The sequence below is a fragment of the Aethalodelphis obliquidens genome, unplaced genomic scaffold (assembly GCF_003676395.1).
Source record: "Aethalodelphis obliquidens isolate GAN/ISIS:26980383/991018 unplaced genomic scaffold, ASM367639v1 scaffold47, whole genome shotgun sequence".
In the NCBI taxonomy this organism is placed as follows: Eukaryota; Metazoa; Chordata; class Mammalia; order Artiodactyla; family Delphinidae; genus Aethalodelphis; species Aethalodelphis obliquidens.
Window position 1 is genome coordinate 15196281 of NW_020837991.1, and position 23014 is coordinate 15219294.

General features: G+C 44.6%; 1 protein-coding gene and 1 long non-coding RNA gene across 24 annotated transcripts in view; one reads left to right on the forward strand and one right to left on the reverse strand.

Moving 5' to 3' along the window:
* Nucleotides 1–23014, reverse strand: part of NCKAP5 (NCK associated protein 5) — a 1064528-nt gene that overhangs the window by 86487 nt on the left and 955027 nt on the right. For 5 of the 6 annotated variants that reach the window (XM_027082618.1, XM_027082617.1, XM_027082621.1 and 2 more), the window contains 4 exons: nt 20196–20384; nt 11388–15148; nt 10468–10645; nt 1039–1117 (listed from right to left, as the gene is read on the reverse strand). In XM_027082618.1, coding sequence (XP_026938419.1) covers nt 1039–1117; nt 10468–10645; nt 11388–15148; nt 20196–20384 — 4207 coding nt within the window. The remainder of the gene's footprint in view (nt 1–1038; nt 1118–10467; nt 10646–11387; nt 15149–20195; nt 20385–23014) is intronic. The other variant, XM_027082619.1, reaches the window with a different exon arrangement.
* LOC113607336 (uncharacterized) overlaps nt 20286–23014 on the forward strand; it is a 23186-nt gene continuing 20457 nt past the window's right edge. For 5 of the 18 annotated variants that reach the window (XR_003427910.1, XR_003427908.1, XR_003427902.1 and 2 more), the window contains exon 1: nt 20287–20460. This is a non-coding gene — a long non-coding RNA (uncharacterized LOC113607336). Of the gene's footprint in view, nt 20461–21980; nt 22077–23014 lie in introns of all 18 variants that reach the window. The other 13 variants (XR_003427906.1, XR_003427894.1, XR_003427907.1 and 10 more) reach the window with 5 other exon arrangements.

A 23014-nucleotide genomic window follows, 5' to 3' on the forward strand; every position in this document is an offset into this window, starting at 1 on the left:
GTAAGCTGGAAAAGCAGCTGCAAAACATACCAACATGGCTCTAGGAGTGGTGAGATACTGAGAGTTGGCAGCTAAAGGTACTCCAGGAAAAGGGCAGGAGCCGTGCATACTGATTATACCAGCCACCAGAACGCTGGAGGGCCGTCATGCCCTAGAGGATGGTATGCAGTACTGTCTACTGCACCCAAATGTGATTTGAAAATATGATTCTCTCATGCCTTGATGTTTTGTGTAAAACTAAATAATCAGCATGCTTACATTTCACAGCTATTTTTTAGAGCCCAAAGAAGAACTAATTTTGCAAGTGTCCACGGTGGCCCAGAGCTGTTAAAGTTATCACGTCTTCTATCTCCTGACAAGGACCACTGTCGCAGACAGCTACTCTATTACCAGCTACTTCCTGACTGCTGGAAGCAGGTAAGCAAAATCCCTTTGTGTTAGAAACCTGAGTTCCTTCAACGTGGGCTCATGTAAAATTTTAGGACAGAGCTGACAAAGCAAAGGTATCTCTGAGAAAGGACTACCTATAATCAGGGTTCTAACAGAAACGATGAAGAAAGTGAGGAGGTGAATTTGGCAAGCCGTATATACTTAATCTGTTTAGTTCTATGTGTAAAACATATCCAATTTTAAAAATATTCAATATGAGAAAGCTACCACTCCATACTTCTAACCAATGGTAGGGCTTCCTGAGACAGTTACAGAAACTGGATCAATTCAACGTTGATTTTTTCCGCAGAGAGAAATTATTTACACTCAGTATCATTTTCGTTTCATATTGACAAGGACTCGCTTATCAGTTGGCATTGCGTTCCTTTGCAAATACCTACGTTTTCTTCATAGGTTCTGCTTTGACCCACTTATTTTATGGTGGCTTCCAATGCCTAAGAAGATAAAGGTTATCACGCATGAGAAGTTAAGACCCAGTCCTGGTAGAGGTGGGCATAAGACATGACCTTTAGGAACACACCGTGTCTGAAATAAGGTCGCATGTAGAAAACATCTCAGTGAAAGGCATATTGAGACATGAATTTTTACCTATGGTATGGCTCTGAAATGCAGAATCTGCAACTGTATCTTCTTCATCCTCTTGCAAGTGTTCATTTGCCTCTTTTATCTGCAGTAACAAGGAAACACTGTGAGTTCCTATGTGTTATATTAAATCGATTGTGTAATCCTCAGAATATTGGTACATTCTATAACAAACATGTGGGTGTGTATGTGTGAGTGTGTGTGTATATATATATATACATACACATATTTTCTTCACTCCATTTTCCCCTACTCTATCACTTGGCTTTATTACAAGTTTTAATTATAAGAGCATATTTTCAGAAATATAACCCCAGCTCTGAAAGCAAGTTATAGGGTACCTGATTCTACACAAGATTTTCGAGATAACAGCTATAGTTCTTTTTAATACTTAATAAAGTCAGTAACACAGAGCTGCTGGGAAAAATTAAAGTCTAAGGAAACATAATTCTTCCAGGGACAGTGACTCCACCACAAGTTATTTTAATGAGAATAAAGAAATACACTTAGATCTGCTGACCTTCTCCTAGAGTATAACTCTCTAAGAAAATGTTATTTTGTTGTTGTTCTTTCCAGAATGAAATGTGAGGTGACTATGACGTGTGCTCAGTGAACTAGAAGGCTGATACATTTACCTAGATTTTTTTCAGGTCAGAAGCATCCGCCTTACATTTCAGCTGGGATATCCAGAGGCTGAATGCTGGAGTACCAAAATGGAACTCCAGCAGGAATCTAATACAGTCACAGTATTTTACAAATGAGAATTCTGAGATCCAGCAAGTTTCCTTAAACATATGTAAATGCCAACACTAAACTCAGGCCCCCTACTTCCCAATCTAGTAGCAGTAGTAATAACAATATCATGAACAATATCAATAACAATAAAAACAGCCAACATTTAACTACTATGCAGCAGGAGCTGTTTTAAGCCCCTCACACCTATGCTCTCCTAACCTTGCAATGCTAGGAGCTAAGTGCTATCGTTAGCTCCGTTTTGGACATAAGGGGCCTTGAAGAAACAGACAAGATAAGCAATTGTCCAAGCGGTGGAACCAGGATTCAAACACAGCAAATCTGGTTTCAGTGTTGTGTTCATTTGGTGGAACTTTGTTATTCTCAAATTTCCATGGGACTATGCCGGTGTAGACTTGGCCACAAGGTCAAGACAGCTTATGGTCCTTGGCAGAATGACCCTAAGTAGCTCTCTGAAAATACATCCCAGCCGGTCACCTGGGCAGCCAACGATAATAATGAACTGTGCAATGAACGCAGTGGGGGGACATTAGAGGTTGTCAGTGGATTTGCTCGGCGGCTCGAGTGGAATGCCAAGAAACCATTATTTTATACTTACAATATAGAAAGTCATATGCTGGCCAACTGACCTTGAGCTAGACTTAGCTTTCTACTTTTTAACCTCTTATTTTTCATGACTAATGGAATCAGACCAATTATTTACATTTCATGACCATGGTTCCAATATCAGAATGTAATTGGTGCCTAATCCGTACATACTGAGAGCCAGGAGATGGAACACTCAGGAGTATGTCAATGACTGTCTGAACCCTGAAAGGAGAGGGTGTTAAGGGCTGAATACCCAGAGGCCACGCGTCATCACTTTCTTTCCCCATCAGCTGTCTGCTGCCAGCACTGCCTTGTTTGTTAGTACCCCCAGCAACATCAACCAGCCCTATTTCTCGTATTTATGGATGGCAGAGAGGAGAAGCTCTGTGCGCATCATCAAGACTAACGAGTTACTTATTCGCCTTCCAAAGTTCACCTAGCTCGGTGACCTCTTTGTGACAAAGCTACCAAGAAACCCAAAAGGAAGGAGACCCAAACACCTTAATTTCCATTAAGAATCCAACAGGAACTTTCTATCCTCATTTACAGAAGCATCAAGAAAATCTATATTTTCAGCCCGTTCCAATACCTAAGACAGGATGCTCCATATTTTCCCACGCCTGTTAGGTGAGATAGCATTTCCTTTGGGTTCTTCTAAATCAACCAATCTTAAACTTGAAGGGGTACCATGCTAACCTGCTAGAAAGTGGGTGCATCATCATCTCCATCAGCCTAGGAAATTCCGAACAGAAGAATCTAATGATTACAATGAGGTTCTCATCTTGGAGATAAAGGAGAAGAGGCTTAGAGAGGGTTAGTGATCCGTTCGAGGTTATAAAAGGATGCCAGTTTTAGAGTGGGCACTCCTGACCCCTATTCATTGCTGTAATTTAATTTTTCAGTGTGCTATCTTGTCACAGTCATCCCTTCCAGACCTTCCCAAGAACTACTGTACCTTTCTTAGTGTCTGGCAATTAGGTAGGCAGTATTCCAAACACACATAAACTATATTTTTATTTAAGAGTAGCAAAAAAGTTTTCTGTTTGTGTGTGTTCTGCTTCTCTTTCCTACTTGTTCCGCCGCCTTCGGTGGGACTTAATCACCACCTCTGTCCAAGTATCATATTTAAGAAGGAAAATAAAAACCATCTTGAGGTCCTACCTGTCAGCTCCTTGTCAGAACTTTTCTAGGGCTTTAAGTGCTTAATAGCAAATGCTAAACGTGGCCTCTTGGGTATTTATCAGAGGAACTGGGCTTGTAGACAGGAGTTTTTTCAGCTCTCCTGGGCTAATGACCCCTGAGCAGTGAATGACACATGAGGGGAAGTTTTGCATTGGAAGGGGATGGATGAAGAATCAACAAAGGAATGGAAAATGGGGGAGTGCCTTAGAATGGCATACTTGTCAGCTCTAATTATCCATACAAATAGATTTCAATGCAAAGTGGTGAGTAATTAAAGAAATCCATTTCCATATGGAAATGAGGGGCATAATTTATGTTGGCGGCAGATTCCCCTTGCTAATTGTATTTCTCATAGGCTGAAATTAAAATTAATTTTCACTCTTGATCACACAGTGGCTGTGTGTTGGCGAAAGGCTGTGGAACTTTCCTGGGGGCAAGGGCCTGCGAGCTCAAGACGAAGAATTTGCCGAAGTGAATTCTTCACGTGGCAAAGCACTTCACAGATGGGAATGGTCACAAAACCAAGAAGTTTGGCTCAGCAAACAACGGTGGTTAGCGACTCAGAATTTCTTCAGCCATTGCTCTACCAGGAACAGATACAAATCAATGTCAGTAATGTCCCATTTGGTAAGAAGTAGCAGGTGACTCGTGAGCAATGATGTGGGTTATTTTTGGTTTCAGTTTGCTGCCAGTGCTTTGGGCACCTTCTAATGGTGCACCTCCAACTCTTGCCCATCTTTTGAGCTCTGCAGTTGTAGTCAAGAGCTGTACTAAATACCAGTCTCTAACAGGTAACCATTAAAGGCCACTGTACCCATTATATTCTATTAACCTCTCCCATTAGAAAAGGCTGGGACGAACGTGCTTACAAAGGACACAGGAGGAAAAAGGGAGACAATGTTTCATTGCTGACAAATATATACACATAACTGCAGAATAAGACCCAATACGTGGGGACACCCTTCATTTGGAATTCTGTGTATATTTCTTCTCTGAATCATCCTAACAAGAAATGCATCCCGAGAAAAGAACGTTCTGATGTTAAAGCTCAATGAAAAGGAAAAGAACGTAATGAGCCTCTGTGAGAGGAGAGAAGTGATCTTTGGAGGGAAACCTCCTGGAAGGCATTACCTTTAGAAAAGACGGTCATTTAGAAAACCCTGCAGGAGGAAGGCAAAATAGACATGTTTCTTATTAGCATCCAAATAGGATTTAGAACAGAATTGTTCAATTAAAGATGTTGAAGTTACAAAATTTTGCAGAACTTAATAAGATGATAACAATTTGTGTAATTATTGTACTATTTTATGCTACTTCATCACCACGGCACAATTTTAATGGGATTGTATTTGATACTTTTTTATTAGCATATGTGATTTTTTCAGACTATGTGACACTGGGTGAAGAGGATACTCATAATTTAAATTAAAATACCCATATTAAAATGGCCATCTCTTTCCAGCTATATGATCTCATTAATATCATTAACGATTTTTATTTTGTCCAGTGACAGCTCAATAAGGAGCTGTTCCTTTGAGACTTCTCATTTCAGAAAATTACCTAAATCCACAAGAAGGAAGGACTTACAACATGTAGGAAGGAGTGTGCATTTCTTTCTGACTTATTTACTTAATACTGATGCAATCTTTTCTGGGGATGCCTTTTTCCCCTCTTATAATGATTTTGCAGAATTTAAGTAGAAGTGCAAAGTAACATGGCCCTTGTCTAAATTACACAAAAGTCAGAGCTAAGTGGTCTGTAAATGACAGCATAAATGGGGACATAAGCCTCTAATTAAGGCTCTGAAAAGAGAAAAATATTTAATTCAGTAAAGCATTAATGAGACTTTTATACATACGGTAGAATGCATCTAGCAATCTTGAAAATGGATATGCAGTCACCAGTGAACTAAGTGGAGGTGTACTACGTACATGGACTTGATATATGTATGGAAATAATTTTTCTATTATATTACCACAGATTACAATAATTTAAATGCCTTAGCACCCTCATAACTACATAGAGCCTTAGTTTGTTAAGGGCAAAGGATGCTGGTATATTATGGTATAAGGTTTTTTGGGTATTTTTGGCTGCACCTTGCGACACGCGGGATCTTAGTTCCCCAGCGAGGGATCAAACCCGCACCCCCCTGAGGTGGAAAGTGCGGAGTCTTAACCACTGGGCCTCCAGGGAAGTCCCTGGTATAAGATTTTTGAAGAGTGATTTTATTCAGGAAAAAAACGTGATATGTAATGCATTATGTGCAGCTATTGTTTTCACCCAAAATAACTACTGTGAGAAGAATTCTCTGCGACACACTTTAAAAGAAGCAGAAAGCAAATTTACCTTGAGCCCCAGGAGGGGAAAATTCCCTTCAACTCTTGATTTTAAAAGGTTCATGGGTACTCACATCAATGTGCTATGGTATAAAAGTGTATCTCATTTTGCATCTAATTTCCTTTCTATATAGGCTGATAACATACAACGAATAGGTTTTCACTGCTGTTCTTTTACTAGTCCCCAAGGGGACTATGGCCAATGTCCTTTCTGAAATTAGTAATTTTAGTCCGATCCCCATTGCCGATTATAGAGGTGAAAAAAAATTGCATTTTACCTTTGAAAAAATGACTAGCTGTTCAACTATCTAGGTTAATAATAGTCCTCTATATGGAAAGCTTCCCAGCCTGACTAATTTTCCTCTTGCAGCTAACTAGAAAATTAGCTTATCCCTATGGATGATGTATATTTGGTGGTTAGGGAATCCTTGTACTTCACAGAGAACAATAAGAGTGTTTCTTGCAGATATTCTGGAAGGACCAAAGGAAACATTATTACACTGTAAAAGACTTCAAATGAGAGAAGAAAAGCAAGGCAAATTACTTTAGCATTAGGAAGTAATAAGAAAGTAAAAATGAAATTGTAAAAGCTAAACAGGTTCTTTTTCTTTTTGGTATTTCTGTACAGTGAAGATATACCCCAAGCTGTCAGCACCATATTAGATGGGGCATAGTTAAATTGAGTGCCTCTGCTAAGGGGCTCTGCCAGCCTATCAAAGTTTTAGATCAGTTGGATTGAATTTCTGGCATACTGCACATTTCCGCACGTTTATTCTCTCTCTTTCCTTTCAGTGACACTACAGAAGCAGCCTTAGACACACTTGTAATTTGTGATTTTATAATGCAAGGGACATCTATGTTTTCAAGAAGGCATGATACCATGGAAGCCAAGAGCAAGAAGTGGGGAAAAGAAAAAAAAAAAAGCTTTTGCAAAGAACATAGTCTGCATATGATTTCAGAGGGTTTGGAAAAGAAAAAAAAAAAAAGAACTTGAAGCTCTTTAGAGTCAAGGGCTGTTTGAAAAAAAAGAGCATTTAAATGTACATTTGTCTCAAATTAAAGTGAAACTCGAAGGAACCCTAAACATCAATAATAATTAAAAACTAATAATGCCAATCACGATTACTTCTAAAATCTCCTCTACTCTTGAACCACCCCCCAAAAAAATGAGTAATTGCTTCATGTTTCAGGTTTTCCCTAGGAAAATGGTAGCACATAGTATATTTTATAATCCCTTTTATTAGAGCCCAAAAGTATATGGATACAGGAATTCTGAAAAGATACTGTTTTTTGCTCGAGTGCTTTAAAATTTACATAAAGGAACAAGGAATATCACCAGACCAGTGATGCAAGAACAGAAAGAACGTAAGGAGAGGAAGTTCAATTTAAGGTAATTTTAAAACAAAAATATTATTTGAAACTGGCATATCCTTGGGAAATATAAAAATGCCTTTTATCCATTTTTTTAAAGGAAATTACCCCCTGAGTTCTGGATCTCATAATTAAAACACTAAATGATAGGGAGTCAAGTTCCAAAAAGGATAACTTTCTTTTTTTTTTTCTCTTACATGTATTTTATTTTTTAACATCTTTATTGGGGTATAATTGCTTTACAATGGTGTGTTAGTTTCTGCTTTATAACAAAGTGAATCAGTTATACATATACATATGTTCCCATATCTCCTCCCTCTTGCGTCTCCCTCCCTCCCACCCTCCCTATCCCACCCCTCTAGGAGGTCACAAAGCACCGAGCTGATCTCCCTGTGCTACGCGGCTGCTTCCCACTAGCTATCTATTTTACATTTGGTAGCGTATATATGTCCATGCCACTCTCTCACTTCATCCCAGCTTACCCTTCTCCCTCCCCGTGTCCTCAAGTCCATTCTCTATGTCTGCGTCTTTATTCCTGTCCTGCCCCTAGGTTCTTCAGAACCTTTTTTTTTTTTAGATTCCATATGTATGTGTTACCATGTGGTATTTGTTTTTCTCTTTCTGACTTCCTTTACTCTGTAGGACAGTCTCTAGGTCCATCCACCTCACTACAAATAACTCAGTTTCGTTTCTTTTTACGGTTGAGTAATACTCCATTGTATATATGTGCCACATCTTCTTTATCCATTTATCTGTCGATGGACACTTAGGTTGCTTCCATCTTACGTGTATTTTAAATGATGAAAAGTGGTCCATGACAGTTACAGAAAATGGATGGAGTTACCTTTTTTGGAAGTTCCATTTATGTATATCTGTGTGTAAATCTGTGTGTGTACACACACACACTTTTTAACAAGAGTTAAATTAAACTCCCCACGAAAACTCATATATGGGAAATGTTTAGTGGGCGTCCTCACTTATGGGAAAGCTCAACAAGATTTGGGAAGAGTCATGGGACATTCGTATTAAAATAGGAAATACAGGCTGTCTTCAAATGGCTCCAATCTATATAAATCCAGGATGGAAGTCATGCAATTCTGAGACAGCTAGTCAGGATCGTTAGTTTTAAGTTCTTTTCCGTTTTCGCGAAGCTCTTTCAAATGCTTTCTGCTTTCAACTTCTCTTGGGAGACCCAGCTCTCAGTCCTTAAGGGTGAGCACAAAGCATGCGTATTTGGAATTTTAACGTGTCCTCTTTACGAGATCCGGATTCTAGTGACTTTGGTTCTAATATTTAAACTCTAAAATTCTATCAGCGTTAATCTCAGCTGACTCAAGCTATACTCATCTGCCCAAACCATCCTCTTTCCTCTCCCCTAAAGTATTACTAAAACAGAAGCAAACGGCTAGTATACTTTTTCAGATGTTTGAGGATAGAAGATCGTCTAGTCCAGTAAAAAGAAAAGTATAAACCAAGGAAAGTACTGCCGTCGCCTTCAAAACTGGTACCAAAAGCCTCAACATCTGCAAATCTCTATTTCTACCCCGCATTCTCCAAAACAATGTAGAAACTGTACTATTTCACAGGAAAAAGCACCCCCTGATCACTTCCCCGAGACGGTTTCCACATCGGCGATTCTGCACTTCAATTTCCAAAATCCAGCCTGATCCTCTGCAGATGACAATACTTTTGTGAGCTGAAATAACGTGCAAATTCTGCCGTTACTGTTGGAAATCACTCATTCCCGATTCACGGGCGGTGGTGAACGGGTCTGGATTTCTGACGTAACTAAGAAACTTACAGCAACGGCCAAGCTTCTCACCCCAGCTTGCTGGAAACCCAAACAGCAGTCTGTCTCCATCTTTTAGAAGCTGATGGCATTCCCGGCCCAAGACCCCCGTGCCATTCTGCTGCCCCTGTGCTTTGTGACCATGTCGATGGCCTGGGGTCGGTAGTTTCGGAGCTCATTCCAGAGCTGGAATCTCTCTGTCCAGATTCACGATGGAACCAACAGATCAAGCGATCTTTTGTACAACCCAAGGTCCAGCTGTCTACCTTATCACGATCGATCGAGGTATCTGAGGAATTAGGAATTCTTGGTTAGGCAGCACGTCTATTGCAAACAGAAGAGAAAACCCTTCAGGGCAGCTGGTCAAGCCAAGAAGGAAAGGAGCTTCACGGGAGTGATGAAGGCGGTTCTTGACTGGACGGAGCTTTTCTCAAAGTGATGGGTAGATTTTGAAGGCCTAAGATGTTTTCTGGTTCATTTGTCCTGAAGCAATTCCTCCTCCTGTTGTACTGGAACTAGCTGGCCGCTCCCAGGGTCCAGGGTCACCACCACCACGGACACGATAGGAGACACGATTTTTGCTATCACGTTGCCTTGTGGGTTGCCGAACGAGGGATAGCTGTCTCCGCCGAGCGTGTTTCCGTGGCTGTCACGATGGGGGTGGCAGCTGCCGCCACCTCCTACGGGCGGCCAGGGCCCGGGCGGGTAGCGGCCGTCCTCGAGGTCCCTGTCGCTCAGGAAACCTGGGCAGCCTACAGAAGCCCCGATGTGCAGCCTGCACGGCGGATCACGCTAGCTCCGGGGCTAGCGCCCAGTCCCAGGACAACCTTGATGTCCCAGCCGGGAGCATGGGGCACAGCTCCAGGCTCTGTCCCCTCTCCCTTGCCCTGCAGCATCCAGGCCTGGTTCCAAGGATAAGTTTCTTAAGTCTTAACACCTTCTGTCTTAGGTAGGATAAGTCGGTGTTTACAACTTTAGGAAAAATGCTTAAATCAAATCATCAAAATAGCCAATGTTGTCCTAAATTGCTCTGCACTTTTATTTTTTACAATCATTTTCGTTCCTTTTTGCGTTGCTGGAAATGATGGAAAGCATCATCAGGACAAATTCCCAGCACAAGGGTGTAATTGGAAGATGACACTCGCAGCATCATTTGCCTGCACTGTGATTATACCATCCTTCTGAAAAGAGAACTACAAAGGCAGCGAGAGTGGAGGGAGCGAGGCCCATTCCGATCTAACTGCCGTCACTCCGCTACAGCGTCACCAAGATTTCCCTCTTTTTTCTCTTTGGCTTTAACCTTCCCTTTCCCCCGTACTCTCCTGCCTATATATTTTCATCAGCAAAGGGTAGACAGAACCCAACTAGCCCATCTCAGAACCTGACACTTCATAACCAGGATGGTAAAAGACTTACCAGGGAGCCTTTCGGTATTTCCATATCTGCTTTGGTTTTGATGTTCTTCTTGTGGGTTCCTTGAGTGCCGATAGAGCTGCCGGTGATACAAGAGCCCTGGGAGCTGCCCTTTAACACGCTCCTGCAGGAAACATTATTTGATCCGCTTTCGGTCTGTTGAGCTGCTTTCTTATCAACTCTGCAGGTAGAAAGTGATTCCTCTGATCAATTACATTGCTCGTCTGCAATCGCTCTACTTTTCCCAATCCTTTAATGTTTAAAGTAACCTCCGTGTGTCTCTTTGTCTTTAAACCCTTGAGTGATAAGTGTGTCTCACTGGCCTTGGTCAAATCTTCATCTGCTATTCCAGTAGTGTGTCAATTTAGATTTGATAATGCAATGATTTATTTTTATTTTTATGACTGCTTGTGAGATGGCGGGTGTGTGTGTGAGGGAATAGAGTAAAAACCACTGGGGAATGACTGCTAAATATATTTCTGGCTTAAGATCAGCAGAATCTGTAATTACCTCTGGAAAGTTTCGAAGTTTGCTCGGTACGATCAGTGGGGTCAGCATCCTTTAAAAACGTTATGTGTAGTTTTCTTCCATTTCATGCCATGTGGGTATATTCATGATTTCTACTGTAGGCTGGATTTCCATCAACCTTGATAAAACTTACCATTCTTTAATTTCAAAGACCACTGGTTTGGTTACCAAAGTAACGTGGACTAAATTACCATTTTATTGCTAACTTTTATTTCATTGTTTAAATTCTGGCTAATGTGTAAAAGATTGCTACGATGAATTTCTGCTTGTATGAGAAACATGCTTGACTGGTATTCAGTATGCAGGAAACAAACAACTCTCCCTGTTGGGGGGTGAGGAGTGGGTAGGGTTCTGCACTGCCCTCTACACTGCCACCCTCTTTGCCAACACGCTACCTGTTTAGGAGTTCCGTCATAAAGGTATCTTTCGTTGCACACGGAACAGGGCTGGGTCTATTTCTCGATACAAACTTCACTTTGTCATAAATGTCTGGCGGTGTTTTCAGGTTATTTCTGTTTTGTAAACCACTGTCTGGACCATCTGCCAGCTCGATGTCCCTGTTAAGTTCGTTTTCCATCTCGCATTGTAGCTCAGGCTTCTTTTTCTCTTTCTTCCTCTCTGATTTTAGCTGTTTGTTTCCAAACCCCAAACCTTTCGCATCTTTCTTTTCTGCTTTGGTTTTGGAGACATCCATCTTCCTGCTACTGAGAGCCGGCAGTCTGCTCCTCCGAAAACCGAACCAGCTGGCAAAAGAAGGCCCGGGCTTCGGCTTCGCGTCCACAGAGGTGGACTTTGTTTGCACTTGGCCCTTTTCCACATTTTCCTGAATGCACAACATGACCTTTTCTTCGATTGTGGGTGAGAGGGGGGCTTCTGGGCTCACAACACCGGTCCTGGTTGTAGACGTGTCTGGATACCTTCCAGAAGTTTCTAGCTTGGAGGTCCTGCTGGTTTCAAAACTGCTGGGATGCCGTGTCCTCCCCGGACTCTGAGGGGCTCCCGGGCCGTCTTTTGGGGTGGACGGGCACCTGCCGTGGTCGCTGCCTGCTTCCTCTGGTGCAGTCACCCTGGCACCTTCTCCCTGGGCGTAGGCCGGCTGCTCTTCTGTTCCGGGTGGGGCGAGGGGCCCTTCGGATTTTGGAAGGATCCTCAAAGGCAACTTGCTTGGACTCCCGTGCTGGCTGCTGGAGCTGCCTGTACTCCCCAGGGAGCCCTGCCTGGAGGAAGGATGCCCCAGGGGCCTCCCAGCACCGGGGAGACCGTCAGACACGGGGGCAAACGCGGTCTTGCTGGGAGAGCCTTCCGTGGAGGAGCTCTGCCGGGTGAGGGAGTTGCCCCTCTCAGCAGTGTTGGTAATAATCTGAGTCCGGACCTTGCCTGGCCCTTCCACGGAGGCCGTGGGGGGCTTGTCCCCTGAGTGAGCGCTGAAACTCTGGCTGCGGGCTTTGGCTCCGTTCATGCCTAGAGCTGGTTTTAGCAGCGGTTTGTTGGAGGACAGGGATCTCTTCACAGACTTGTTTTCTACCGCATCTTTCCCATCGGCCCCAGGCGTGCTACTTTCCAGTGACTCTGGCGTTGCTGTTTCGAGGGGAGGCCCTTCGGCCAAACTCTCCTGTGCTCGTAAACCCAGTGGAGACGCACTTCTTTCGCCTCCGGTGGGCTCAAGGCTGCTGGCGTTCCTGGAGGTCCCTGGCTTATCCTTGCTCACAGCCGCGGAACTTTTCGAGGCTTCGTTGAGGCTGTCTTTTTCATGTTTCCCTGGCACTGTAGAACTCTTCCTGAGCAACTGGGGAGACTTCATGAAGACTTTGAGCCCCACGGGCAGGCGAGTTTTCAGTCCTCTTTCATGAGGGCTTTGACAACCCTGCGGGGTGTTGTGGCTTTTGGAGGGCGCTGATGAGGGGCTGCTAACCTGAGATGATGGCGACTCACTTACCCCTAAGAAGGCAGGCTTGGGGGGTGTGGAGACACTGTCATTCAACTGTCCTTTTCTCGCTGGAGACACACCTTTGGAAGACGGTATTTCCAGTGGCTCATGGGTAGCAGGACAGTTCTTGGGAGTCCGTAACCCTATGTCCGTTTGTGTGGTCCCAAGTGTTTGGTGAGGTGGGGTTTTGGGGACACTTCTCTTTGGGGAGACCTTTGGGGGCCCTGGGGCCATCCCAGCAAACGAGCTGGAGGGGCTGTGAGCAGGGCATCTGGTTTGCATTGCTGTTTCTGTGGAGGGCGGAGGGGGAGCGAAGACTGGCTTTTTGAAGGCCACAGAAGGTTTCTTCCCCTGCACTTCTGTCACGGTCTGATTAAAATAAATAATTGGAGCAGAGGATCCTTTCAGAGGGGGGGATTTCAATACTGTCCTCGCCGCCTCACTGGGGACCCCGCTTTCTGGCTTGGCCCATGAAGGTGGCGACAGATAGTCGTAACTGGGCCTGGCGAGCAGGGAGACCGACCTGCCTGGAGGGGACGGCAGGGAGGGCGATCTCAGCCCGGCCTCTGGTCCCGGGTCACAGTGTTTATCTCTCGTGGGGGGCTCGCCATCGTCGCTCGGCTGGGCGGGGGGCCTGGGCAGCAGCTGTGACGCTGGAATCTGACTCCTGGAGTACTGGGCCCAGTCCCTTCTGCTGAACATTTTGGAGCCGTGAGGGAGCTGGGTGGAGGGTTTTGGAATGTGCGAATCTGGCGGTAAAGCAAAGAGGGGCTCTGGGCCTTCAGACTTTTTGAACCGTGAGAGTTTCCCTGGAGCTGGTGATCTCGCAAGAGGCACTGGGCCAGCTGAGGGGACCGTGAGGGCGGCTTCAGGCTCCATTATCCTTGATTTCTGAGGTGAAGCCTTGCCCCTGGTAGGTATTTTTGTCAGACTTTTCTTCTGATAGATGCCCGTGGCCACAGAGGACCTCGAATGGCTCTGGCATGACGTAGCGTGGGTTGGTTTGGTCAGTCTTTGTCGCTGAGTGCTTTGCATCACTGTCCCGGGGTGGAAGGATTCAGCGGGTGTCACGGCAACATCGTCTACTTCTTGTCTTGGAATGTTTCTCTCAGTTTCCTCTTCAGATCTCTTCAAGAAAGGATAGTCTCTAGCAGCAGCCCCTGGCTGTAAGTGAGCAATTCCCTGAGGTAAAAGTTCAGTGTGTTCTGTCTGGGGCCCAGCAGGGGCCTGATGGATGGAAATCTCCTTTCTGGTAACAGTGACCAGGCCAGTCTGGTGAGAGCTGAACTCAATGGGCTCGCCATCTTCTGCATCAAATATGACAGTAATACATTCTTCTGAGGAAGTCCGTTTTACAACCCTTTGCTGCTTAATGAAACTAAACGTCTTTGGCCTGCTCTCGAAGTGGACGGGCACTTGTTTATCTTCCTCCTCAGGAGACCCACGTTGAGATCTTCCAAATCCCACGTGGACGTCCAGGTTCTCCACAGACTTGTCGGCGTCCACAGTCAAAGACACGTCGGAAGGGCTTTTCTCATCACTGCTCTCTATGTGCAGCTCATCCAGGGTTTCGGTGTCATCGGTGTCTGAGAGCTGGAGATTGACAGACAGGCAGCCCTGGCTGTGCGGGTCCCTCTCTCTCTGTACCTGAGGCCCCTGCGCACTTGGGCACTGCTTCCGCTCCAAGGGACAGCTGCTAGCACAACTGGTCAGCTTCTCGGGCCTTTCCCAGGGGTAGACGGAGGAAGTGACTTCTGAACAGTGTCTGCCATTCAGCTCCCAGCCAAAGAGACTGTCAGAAACACTGTGGGTTAATTTACAACCGTGCAGCCTGCAGCCCTGGTGCGGAACTCCCTGGAGCGAGGCTAAGGAGGAAGGGTCCTCTTCGGCATCGTCGTGAGAATCTGTGTCATAAGCAAACGCCTTGTGGGGCTCCTTGCAGGGGCTCCCCGTGTCCGTGGGTTTGCAGGGGGGATATTCCTTGAGGCTGCTATTTTTAATTCCTGGCGAGTAGATTCCTTCATTGGAGTTCATGCAATCTTTATAACCCCATTTGGTTATCACTGATGGGGGTTCAAGTAACACTTTTCGCTTCTGGAGCTTTCTGAGTCCTTCCAAAATGTGGCTTTCCTTGATGCGAGTCGGAGGTAGTTCATCTGTGGGACTAGCAAAGCCACTCGGGAGCGAAGAGTCAATACTTAACCTTTTGTCCCAATTCTGTGATGACTGCTAGGAAAGAAAAGGAGACATGAGAAATGATTGAGCTCTGTGGATCACCAATTTATAAAAGGAAAAGGCCATCATTAAACTTAATTCGTTCTAGTGGTTGATAAATATTCACATATAAATGCATTTATTCATTAATTAATTCAAACTAATTCATTAACTACGCAGCGAATCTCTACCTTGCCAGGTCCTGAGCTAAGCAGCATATGATTTAGATAAGTAGAGGATGAGGACCCTGCTTTCAAGGAGCATGCAACCCCCAGGAGGAGTTGAGCTCAAGGAACCATAAGTCAAGGGATCATATGAGACATACAGGGGTAGCAGGTACTCCAGAATTTCAGACGAGGGAGACCACATGTCTGTTTGGAAAAGAAACACAAAAAGCATATAAGTTTCCTTTTCTTTTCTTTTTTTAAAAAATAAACCTAGCCCTAGAAAGAGAGATAGGTTTGCCTTAGTTTAAAAGTAGAGGAAATGATTTCCAGGTAGAAGAAATGGGAGGGCAAAGACCTCAACTGGAAAAGTATGCTTAAGGAACACTTAGGGAGTAACCAGAAGACACTATGGCTCACTGCTCAGTGTATACGGCAGGTAAAGAGGGTAAATGGAAAAGTGAGTTGGTCCCTGCCTTTACGGTCCCTTCCATTCTAACGACTGAAAGTTAGAATGCCATGTGGCTTCATGACTTTACTCATTGATAGGCAGTGAACATCTGTGAAATGTTTACACAGATAGAGCAGCTGGGCATTTGCTGTTAGAAGTCATAGCAATGGTTCACCTACTAACTTCAAAAGGTCAATTTCCTGTTCTTCATATTTCTCCAAATACCAGTGTTAGTTCTGGAGAAGTGACCCAGAAATGACATAGAAAAAAACATGGCATTCTACTCAGACATTCATATTTATCAAATTACTGCTAGCAAGAAACAGAATGGCAGAGGAGGAAGCTTACATTGACCAAGCATTTGCTGTGTACCAGCCCCTGACCCGGTGCTTTGATTTAATTTTCAGAACAATACCATGAGGGAGACATTATCAGTTCTATTTTACTAGGCAGGAAGGTGAGATTCAGCAAGATCCGTCCTTTGGAGATCACATAGTTAAGGAACAGCTGGAGCAAAGGTTTGAACTCTGGTCTCCTGGGTCCTTCCTATGACTCACTTCTGAAGTGGCTGTGTGGAGATCTGAACCCAGGCAATCTGGCTCTAGAGACTGCACCGTCAATCTGGATGCGATACTGCTGGAATGAAGCTTAGCCTCTGTTCTACCCTCTGTATTAGCCAAAGTCATAATAGAGACCATAGGTTATTCCAACACCCCTCTTTTGAATGGAACTTGCGGAGTTTAATCACAAACCGGCACTCGGGGAAACTGGGAGGCTCTGACCTAATGACTTTTTTCTTTTAAAAGGCTATATAATTAACGATGAAGAATGTCTATGCATGAATCTGGTGGTTTCAGATGTGCACTCTGCACCAGTCTTGGCTAAGAGTACAGCTCCTGTTGGCACCTCCACACCAGCTGCCCTGCTGCTCCAGGACTCTGAACACCTGAGCGCTCATAAGCAGAGGTCAACTCCATGTCAGAAACTTGCCTTGGAATCTCAGCTTTTTAGTAAGCTGTGAGCATCTGCTTACACCTAAAACTTTCTCATAAAAATTGTATGATTGTTAAAAATCATACAAATCTTGTCATCAACAATATGTCTTGTTTATTTTTTCTTTATTTGTTATATGCATATTGGTTTTAAGTCAAATTATATATTCTCTTTGGAAAATTCTCCAGGGTCAGAAGTTCCTGTGCATAGATTCTATTTTGGTGATGCTTCCCCTTCCCCCTCCTCTTCTGCTGTGCCATTAAAGGCTCCTTCGGAGATCAGAAGAAACCCCTTCGGTAAGTCTGGGTATTACAGACTGACCAGTGAGCAGACTGCCACAGCTTGGGTTTCTAAGAATTTCCATGATCCTGATGTCACGTTCCCAAAAAAGAAGAGAAGCCAGGCAAAAGCACCCTCTTAGAGCTTGAAAGGGGCAGATTTGTTCCTGCCATAGATGTGCTCTGTGTCTGCCTACCCACTTCCCTTCTGCCTCCCCGCAGCCTGCCCATGCTGTGGTCTGCGTCATCCCAGGGCCCAAGGCTGCAAACCTCCCAGGGCCCTGGCTCCCCACCCTGTGAGATTAGCCACATTCCTCCAACAGTTTTCCAAAGGAGGTCATGGTATTTAATAGCTGGAGAAAGGTTGAGGATAATCTTGAAACTTGAAAAAAAGCATGAATCTCCTATTGGGGAGATGGTGGGACGAAGCTGGCATTTCATACTGGCGGCTTCATTCTTTGCAGGGAAAAAGTCAGAACAGAGTTGCTCTGGGGAGCAGGGCAGCTGGCTGAAAGATGCTGCTGCTAAGGCAGGAGCCTCGGTTTAATGCCCACAGTTCTTTCCTATTTCTTGACTAGACAACAGTTTTACACATTCTTTTTTTTTTTTAAATGACATTCTTGGTCTTAATGGAAACAAACCCATCCCAACAACTGGGACTCCTCCATGTTTTAGGCTGATTCAAGGAGGTCAGTCTAGCAGAATGATTAAGGTTCTGGAACCAACTGCCCAGCTCCGCTTACTGGCTATGAGACCTTGGGATGGATATTTAATTTCTCAGCACCTCAGTTTACTTCTCTGTGAAATGGAGGAAATAGGAGAACCTACTTAATAAGCTAGCACGAGCATTAAATGAGCTAGTACTTATGACGAGCTGACAAAGCTGACGTGGTCATTACTCAATAATACAAGCCAGATTCCTCCATGGAGGGCAGGCCAGTGCATTTCATGTAGGCTTCCCTTCTGTTTCTACACAAAAAAATATTAAAAAAAAATACTTATGAACTACTAAAGAACCATTGGTCATATATTTGTTATTACATAGGTTAATATTATATTCACATTCAAATTTTTATTGTATGAATTTATTATGTAAGTTAATACTAAATGAGTACCTGGTACATGGTAAGAACTTAAGAAGTTCCTTAAATAATATCAACTTAAAATGTCTTTAAGACTTCTTCCCTGGTGGCCCAGTGGTTAAGAATCACCTGCCAATGTAGGGGACACGGGTTCAAGCCCTGGTCTGGGAAGATCCCACGTGCTGCGGAGCAACTAAGCCTGTGCGCCACGACTACTGAGCCTGCGCTCTAGAGCCCGCGAGCCACAACTACTGAAGCCCGTGTGCCACAACTACTGAAGCCTGCATGCCTAGAGCCCGTGCTCCGCAACAAGAGAAGCCACCGCAATGAGAAGCCCGCGCACCGCAACGAAGAGTAGCCCCTGCTCGCCGCAACTTGAGTAAGCCCATGCACAGCAATGAAGACCCAACGCAGCCAAAAATAAATAAACAAACAAATAAAAATAAAATAAAATAAAATAAACTGTCTTCATGAGACTGGGTCTAGTTTGCTGGATCCCTGAGAATTAGGACTTTTCTCTGGGAGATGTGGCAGGCACGCTGGTACTCCACAGCCAGTTTGAGATGGGACACTGTCAAATCTCCAGATGATGGCTAATGGAGTGTGTATGAAGTGTCTTAAGAACCTTATTTCTCCTCTTTCAGGGAAGAGATGTCCCTAGGATATCGAGGGTTGTTCTAACTGGAGAAATCTCAAGAAAGAAAAGAAAAGAAAAGAAAAAAGGCTCAGAGAGAGAGAGAAAGAGCTGTGAATGAAAAGAGCAGAGCAGGGGGCTCTGGGAGCCAGCAATATTCAGAGACAAAGAGAGGGAACATCCCCCCCCACCACCACCTCCCCAGTCTGCTAAGGGCCAGGTTCCTAGCAGTCATTATTCAGAACTCCAAACAGCTCCTTAGAAGGAGCAATTCTGATAACACCCCAGCCTCCGCACTTTGCACTGTAAGTCTGAGTCCGAGGGAATAAGCTCTAAATTCAAGCTTGCCATCTTGTTCTGAGTTCTTGTTCAGAGTATGAAAAACCTCCTCCCTCACCCAAATTTTCTGGCAGTTATGGAATTTCCCTGGTTTCTTTTGCTTCTGAAGTCATAAACTAAATTTATACAGATGACAGAAAGCCGATCTCCAAATATTCGAATTCAGGGTTTCCATTCTCCTGTACTCTTTGTTTTTCTTTAACATTAGGAAACTGCAGAAACAGCGATTCCAGATTCCTGGCTTATACCAGTGTGCAAAGGTGTTTATTCAAATCATGAAGGAATCTTCAGCTGGGTGAGCCCACTTTGCAGATGGAGTCATTCCAGCCGTAAGAGTTACTCCTGGCATCTAAGTAGAGACATGCTCGACTTTCACTGAAGCCATAGCGCTCGTTGTCTACCATGGAATTCTCCCTCTCTACTGTGCCACCCTCCAACTTACAGCCATAATATTAGTGTTTTATGAGGCTATTGCCTTGATTAAAGGTCAATATAATACATGCTATTTTTGAGCAGTAAACTCCTACAAAGCTAATGATACTTCCAAACCTTTCGGCCATCCATTCGGGGAGAATGCACCGCGCTCCCTATTCTCTAGAAGAAAACCTTTTCTTTGAGCTCTCACGGGATGCTCAGTCTGGAATGACTTGGCACGTGGGCAAGTCCACTCTCATCTGCAGCGGACATTAACAAGTCTCTCTGAGCATCACAGGCGTGACGTCCATAAAACTACTTGAAAATGTCTTAGTCGGTCTGAAGCGTGGTCAGTTCCATTAGGCCAGGGCTCCAGTTCCAACTCGATATAAATCTGGGAATTCGGTGGGCTCCACCAAAGCAACGAAAGGAAAATGTCTTTCTCTCCCAAACTCCCTCCCATGATGGCCTCGTCATCTGAGGTTGAATCATCACGCCACTTCTCACTGGCCGTGTGACTTCTAGCAAGGAACTTAACCGTCTCTAGCCAATTTCCTCTTCTATGTAATGGGGAGAAGTGTAAACAAACACGAACTCAGCAAATGGTCATTTCCTTCTTCGCCTCCCTCCCACCTTCCGCCTTCCTACCGGAAGAGGCTTCTCTTCTGGTTCTGTCTGACGCTGCAGTGCCCTGAAAGGAGCCTTACCCTTTTCCTGAGGTTCTTCCCATCATGCCACGTGTAGGAGGAGCCGCTGGAGTATTCGCTGCAGGCGCTCGAGAGAGACAGCTCGCTGCTGCTACAGCTGCTTCGAGTACAGAGATGACCGTGGATGGCAACCCCCATGCCAGGGCGTTTCAAAGCAGGGGTTCCTGATTTTGTGTTCAGCTGGCATTCCTAAAAAAAGCAGGACAGCTCTGAGCGAGGACTTTGCTAAGGGAGAGAGGAAATCCCAGCTCAACATCATAATGAGGTAGGGGCGAATACAGCACTGTGGTTAGAAACACAGGCTTTGGGGTCGACAGACTAGTAGTTCAAATCTTGGCTATGCCTCTGACTAACATGCCTGGGAAATGATGTAATCTTTTAGAGCTACATTTTCTTTTTTAAGAAGTGAAGAATAATAATACCGCGCACCGTTTAGGGTCACTGCAAGGACCAAGTGAGTTTCTAGATGAGAAGCATACAGCATAGGATCTGGCCTAAGCAGGTGCTCACTTATGATGAGCTGCCATCATCGTTAGGCAGAAATATGACACTGGTAGTGTTCCATTTTATCCAGTCATGCTGGTTAAAGAATCAGATCAATATCAAGACATGACTTTAATGCTACAAAAGGAAGAAGACAGAGCAGCATCTTTGGCTTAAGGGTTCAAGAGCATGGGCCCTGGACTGGAGTCTAGCGACCTGGCTCTCAGGCTACCAGTGCCACCAGATATGAGATATTGAGAAAGAAAGCATTTAACTTCCATGGACCTTATTGTCTTCTGGTGTAGGGTGGGACAGTTCTCCCAGATCACTCTTATAATCCCTATGGCTCTGATCACATCATTATATGTCTGGGATCGAATGCCCAGGAAGCCATGTACTGTAATGGAACACCAAACCTGGGAATCATGAGGCTCTGTTGTAAAGATCCCAGGACTCTTCATATCAGTTGGCTATCCAAATGGTAAAGATTCTCACATCAAACAGATCTGGGTCCCGCACAGAAGGATCCAAGCAGTTAGAATTCTAGTGGGTCTGCATAAGGCACAGGTGACAAAGCTGTAGACACCCCAGAACGTCGTGACAGCCACATTATAGGCCCCTAATGTAACAGATGAAGCTCCGCTAACTGGACAGGCTAAATTAATTTAGCAGCCCGATCACAAGAATGGGATCTCTCCATTACAGTCTCATTCCTGTCCCCTATCTAGAAAAGCTTTGTCTCAGAAACTCATTGATGGGAAACCATCTGTCTTTGTGTCACTGGCGGAATGGCAAGTCTCTTACTTGTGCAATCTATTGACACTTTATGGCTGCCTTTAGTACCTGAGTACATATCACTGTTCTCCAAATGCAATTCCAACTGACGATGACTAAACACCAGCTTGGGGAAGGAAGGCAATGCTGTTCTGGGAGCACTCGTGGTCAATAGGAAATCCCTGCATCGGTACAGAGGGCATGTTTAATCTGCTGTCTAATCAATATCCATAATGCTTAATAATGTTAGATTTTCAATATCAGGCATCTGCCTTGCTGTTGATACTTCATTTTGGCTGCACGATAATCTCTTTAAGTGATCTGAAAATGCCAAGGAACTTTACTACTCTATTTTTCCCCCTGAAATTTGGCTCTAAATACCACTGAAAGGAGAAAGTCGTCTTAAAATCCGGCTTTCAGCAATACTTATCGATTTATGACCTCATTTACTGCCAGATGTAACTTAGTTAAGGGGAGTTCACGTTTGTATCTCAACAACTACCCTCTGCCCGTGGTCCCAATGCACAGGAGCACGATGCAGTTAGGCCCCAGGCACGGCACACACATCTGGAACGTGCCCTGAACAGACCTGCAGAAATACCACATCGTGAGCCACTTGTACTTGTGCGTCTTCTCTTTTCTCCGTCCCATTCTCTGGTATTTTGCTGTTTGGTTCAGCAGGGTGGTGGCTTTTATTTAGGACTACCTCTGCTCTGAAACTTGTGTCTACTATCCGGAGAGAGATCACACCCATGTCCTTTGAGGCCATCCGATCTAAACTTCTCCCATGGCTTTTTTCACGCCCTGCGCAGGTGTCAGTCACCGTTTATATTCTACCTTTTCCCAAAGTACTGAAGCTTATCTGTGATTTCTCTGTCTTTCCCATCTATACCTTCCCGCCTCACCTATCAAAATACTGTCTATTTTTACAACTCAACTCAGTTCCCAGGCCTCTATTTAACAAATAAGCTTCCTTGCCCAGTTGTCACACATGTGTGCACCTCGATACAGATGTTGGATTAAGATGACAGGACTAGAACTCAGAAGATGAGCTGGAGGAGGGAGGCATTGTTGCCTCTCCCTTGACCTTGAACTTGAGATGCCCAGATGTGATGGAGGACACGGTTGGGAGGTGGGGAAGGCCCATCAATGTCATGTGGGTCAGGTAGGGCTGGGGTAGTTATGCACAGAAGTGTCCTCTAAGCCGGGCTTTTCATCCTTTCATGGGCACAGAAGTCATCCCCGATCTTGTTAAATACAGACGTTGATTCAGTAATTCTGAGGTGGGGTCTGAGATGTAGTATTTTAAGAAATTCCCAGGTGCTTTGATGCTGCTGGCCCAGGGCCTGTGCTTTGAGTAGAAAGCCCCTAGCCTAGGAGGAGCGATGAGAGATGATTACCTCTCATGTGCATTACTTGGTAGCAAGTTGTGTGTCTCACAGTGTGACCTGGGCTATGCTGAGGAGGATGAAAGGAGTGGTGTGAGCCCTCCCTTGGAGCAGTGTACTGGGGAGGGTGTGTGTGTGTGTGTGTGTGTGTGTGTGTGTGTGTGTGTGTGTGTG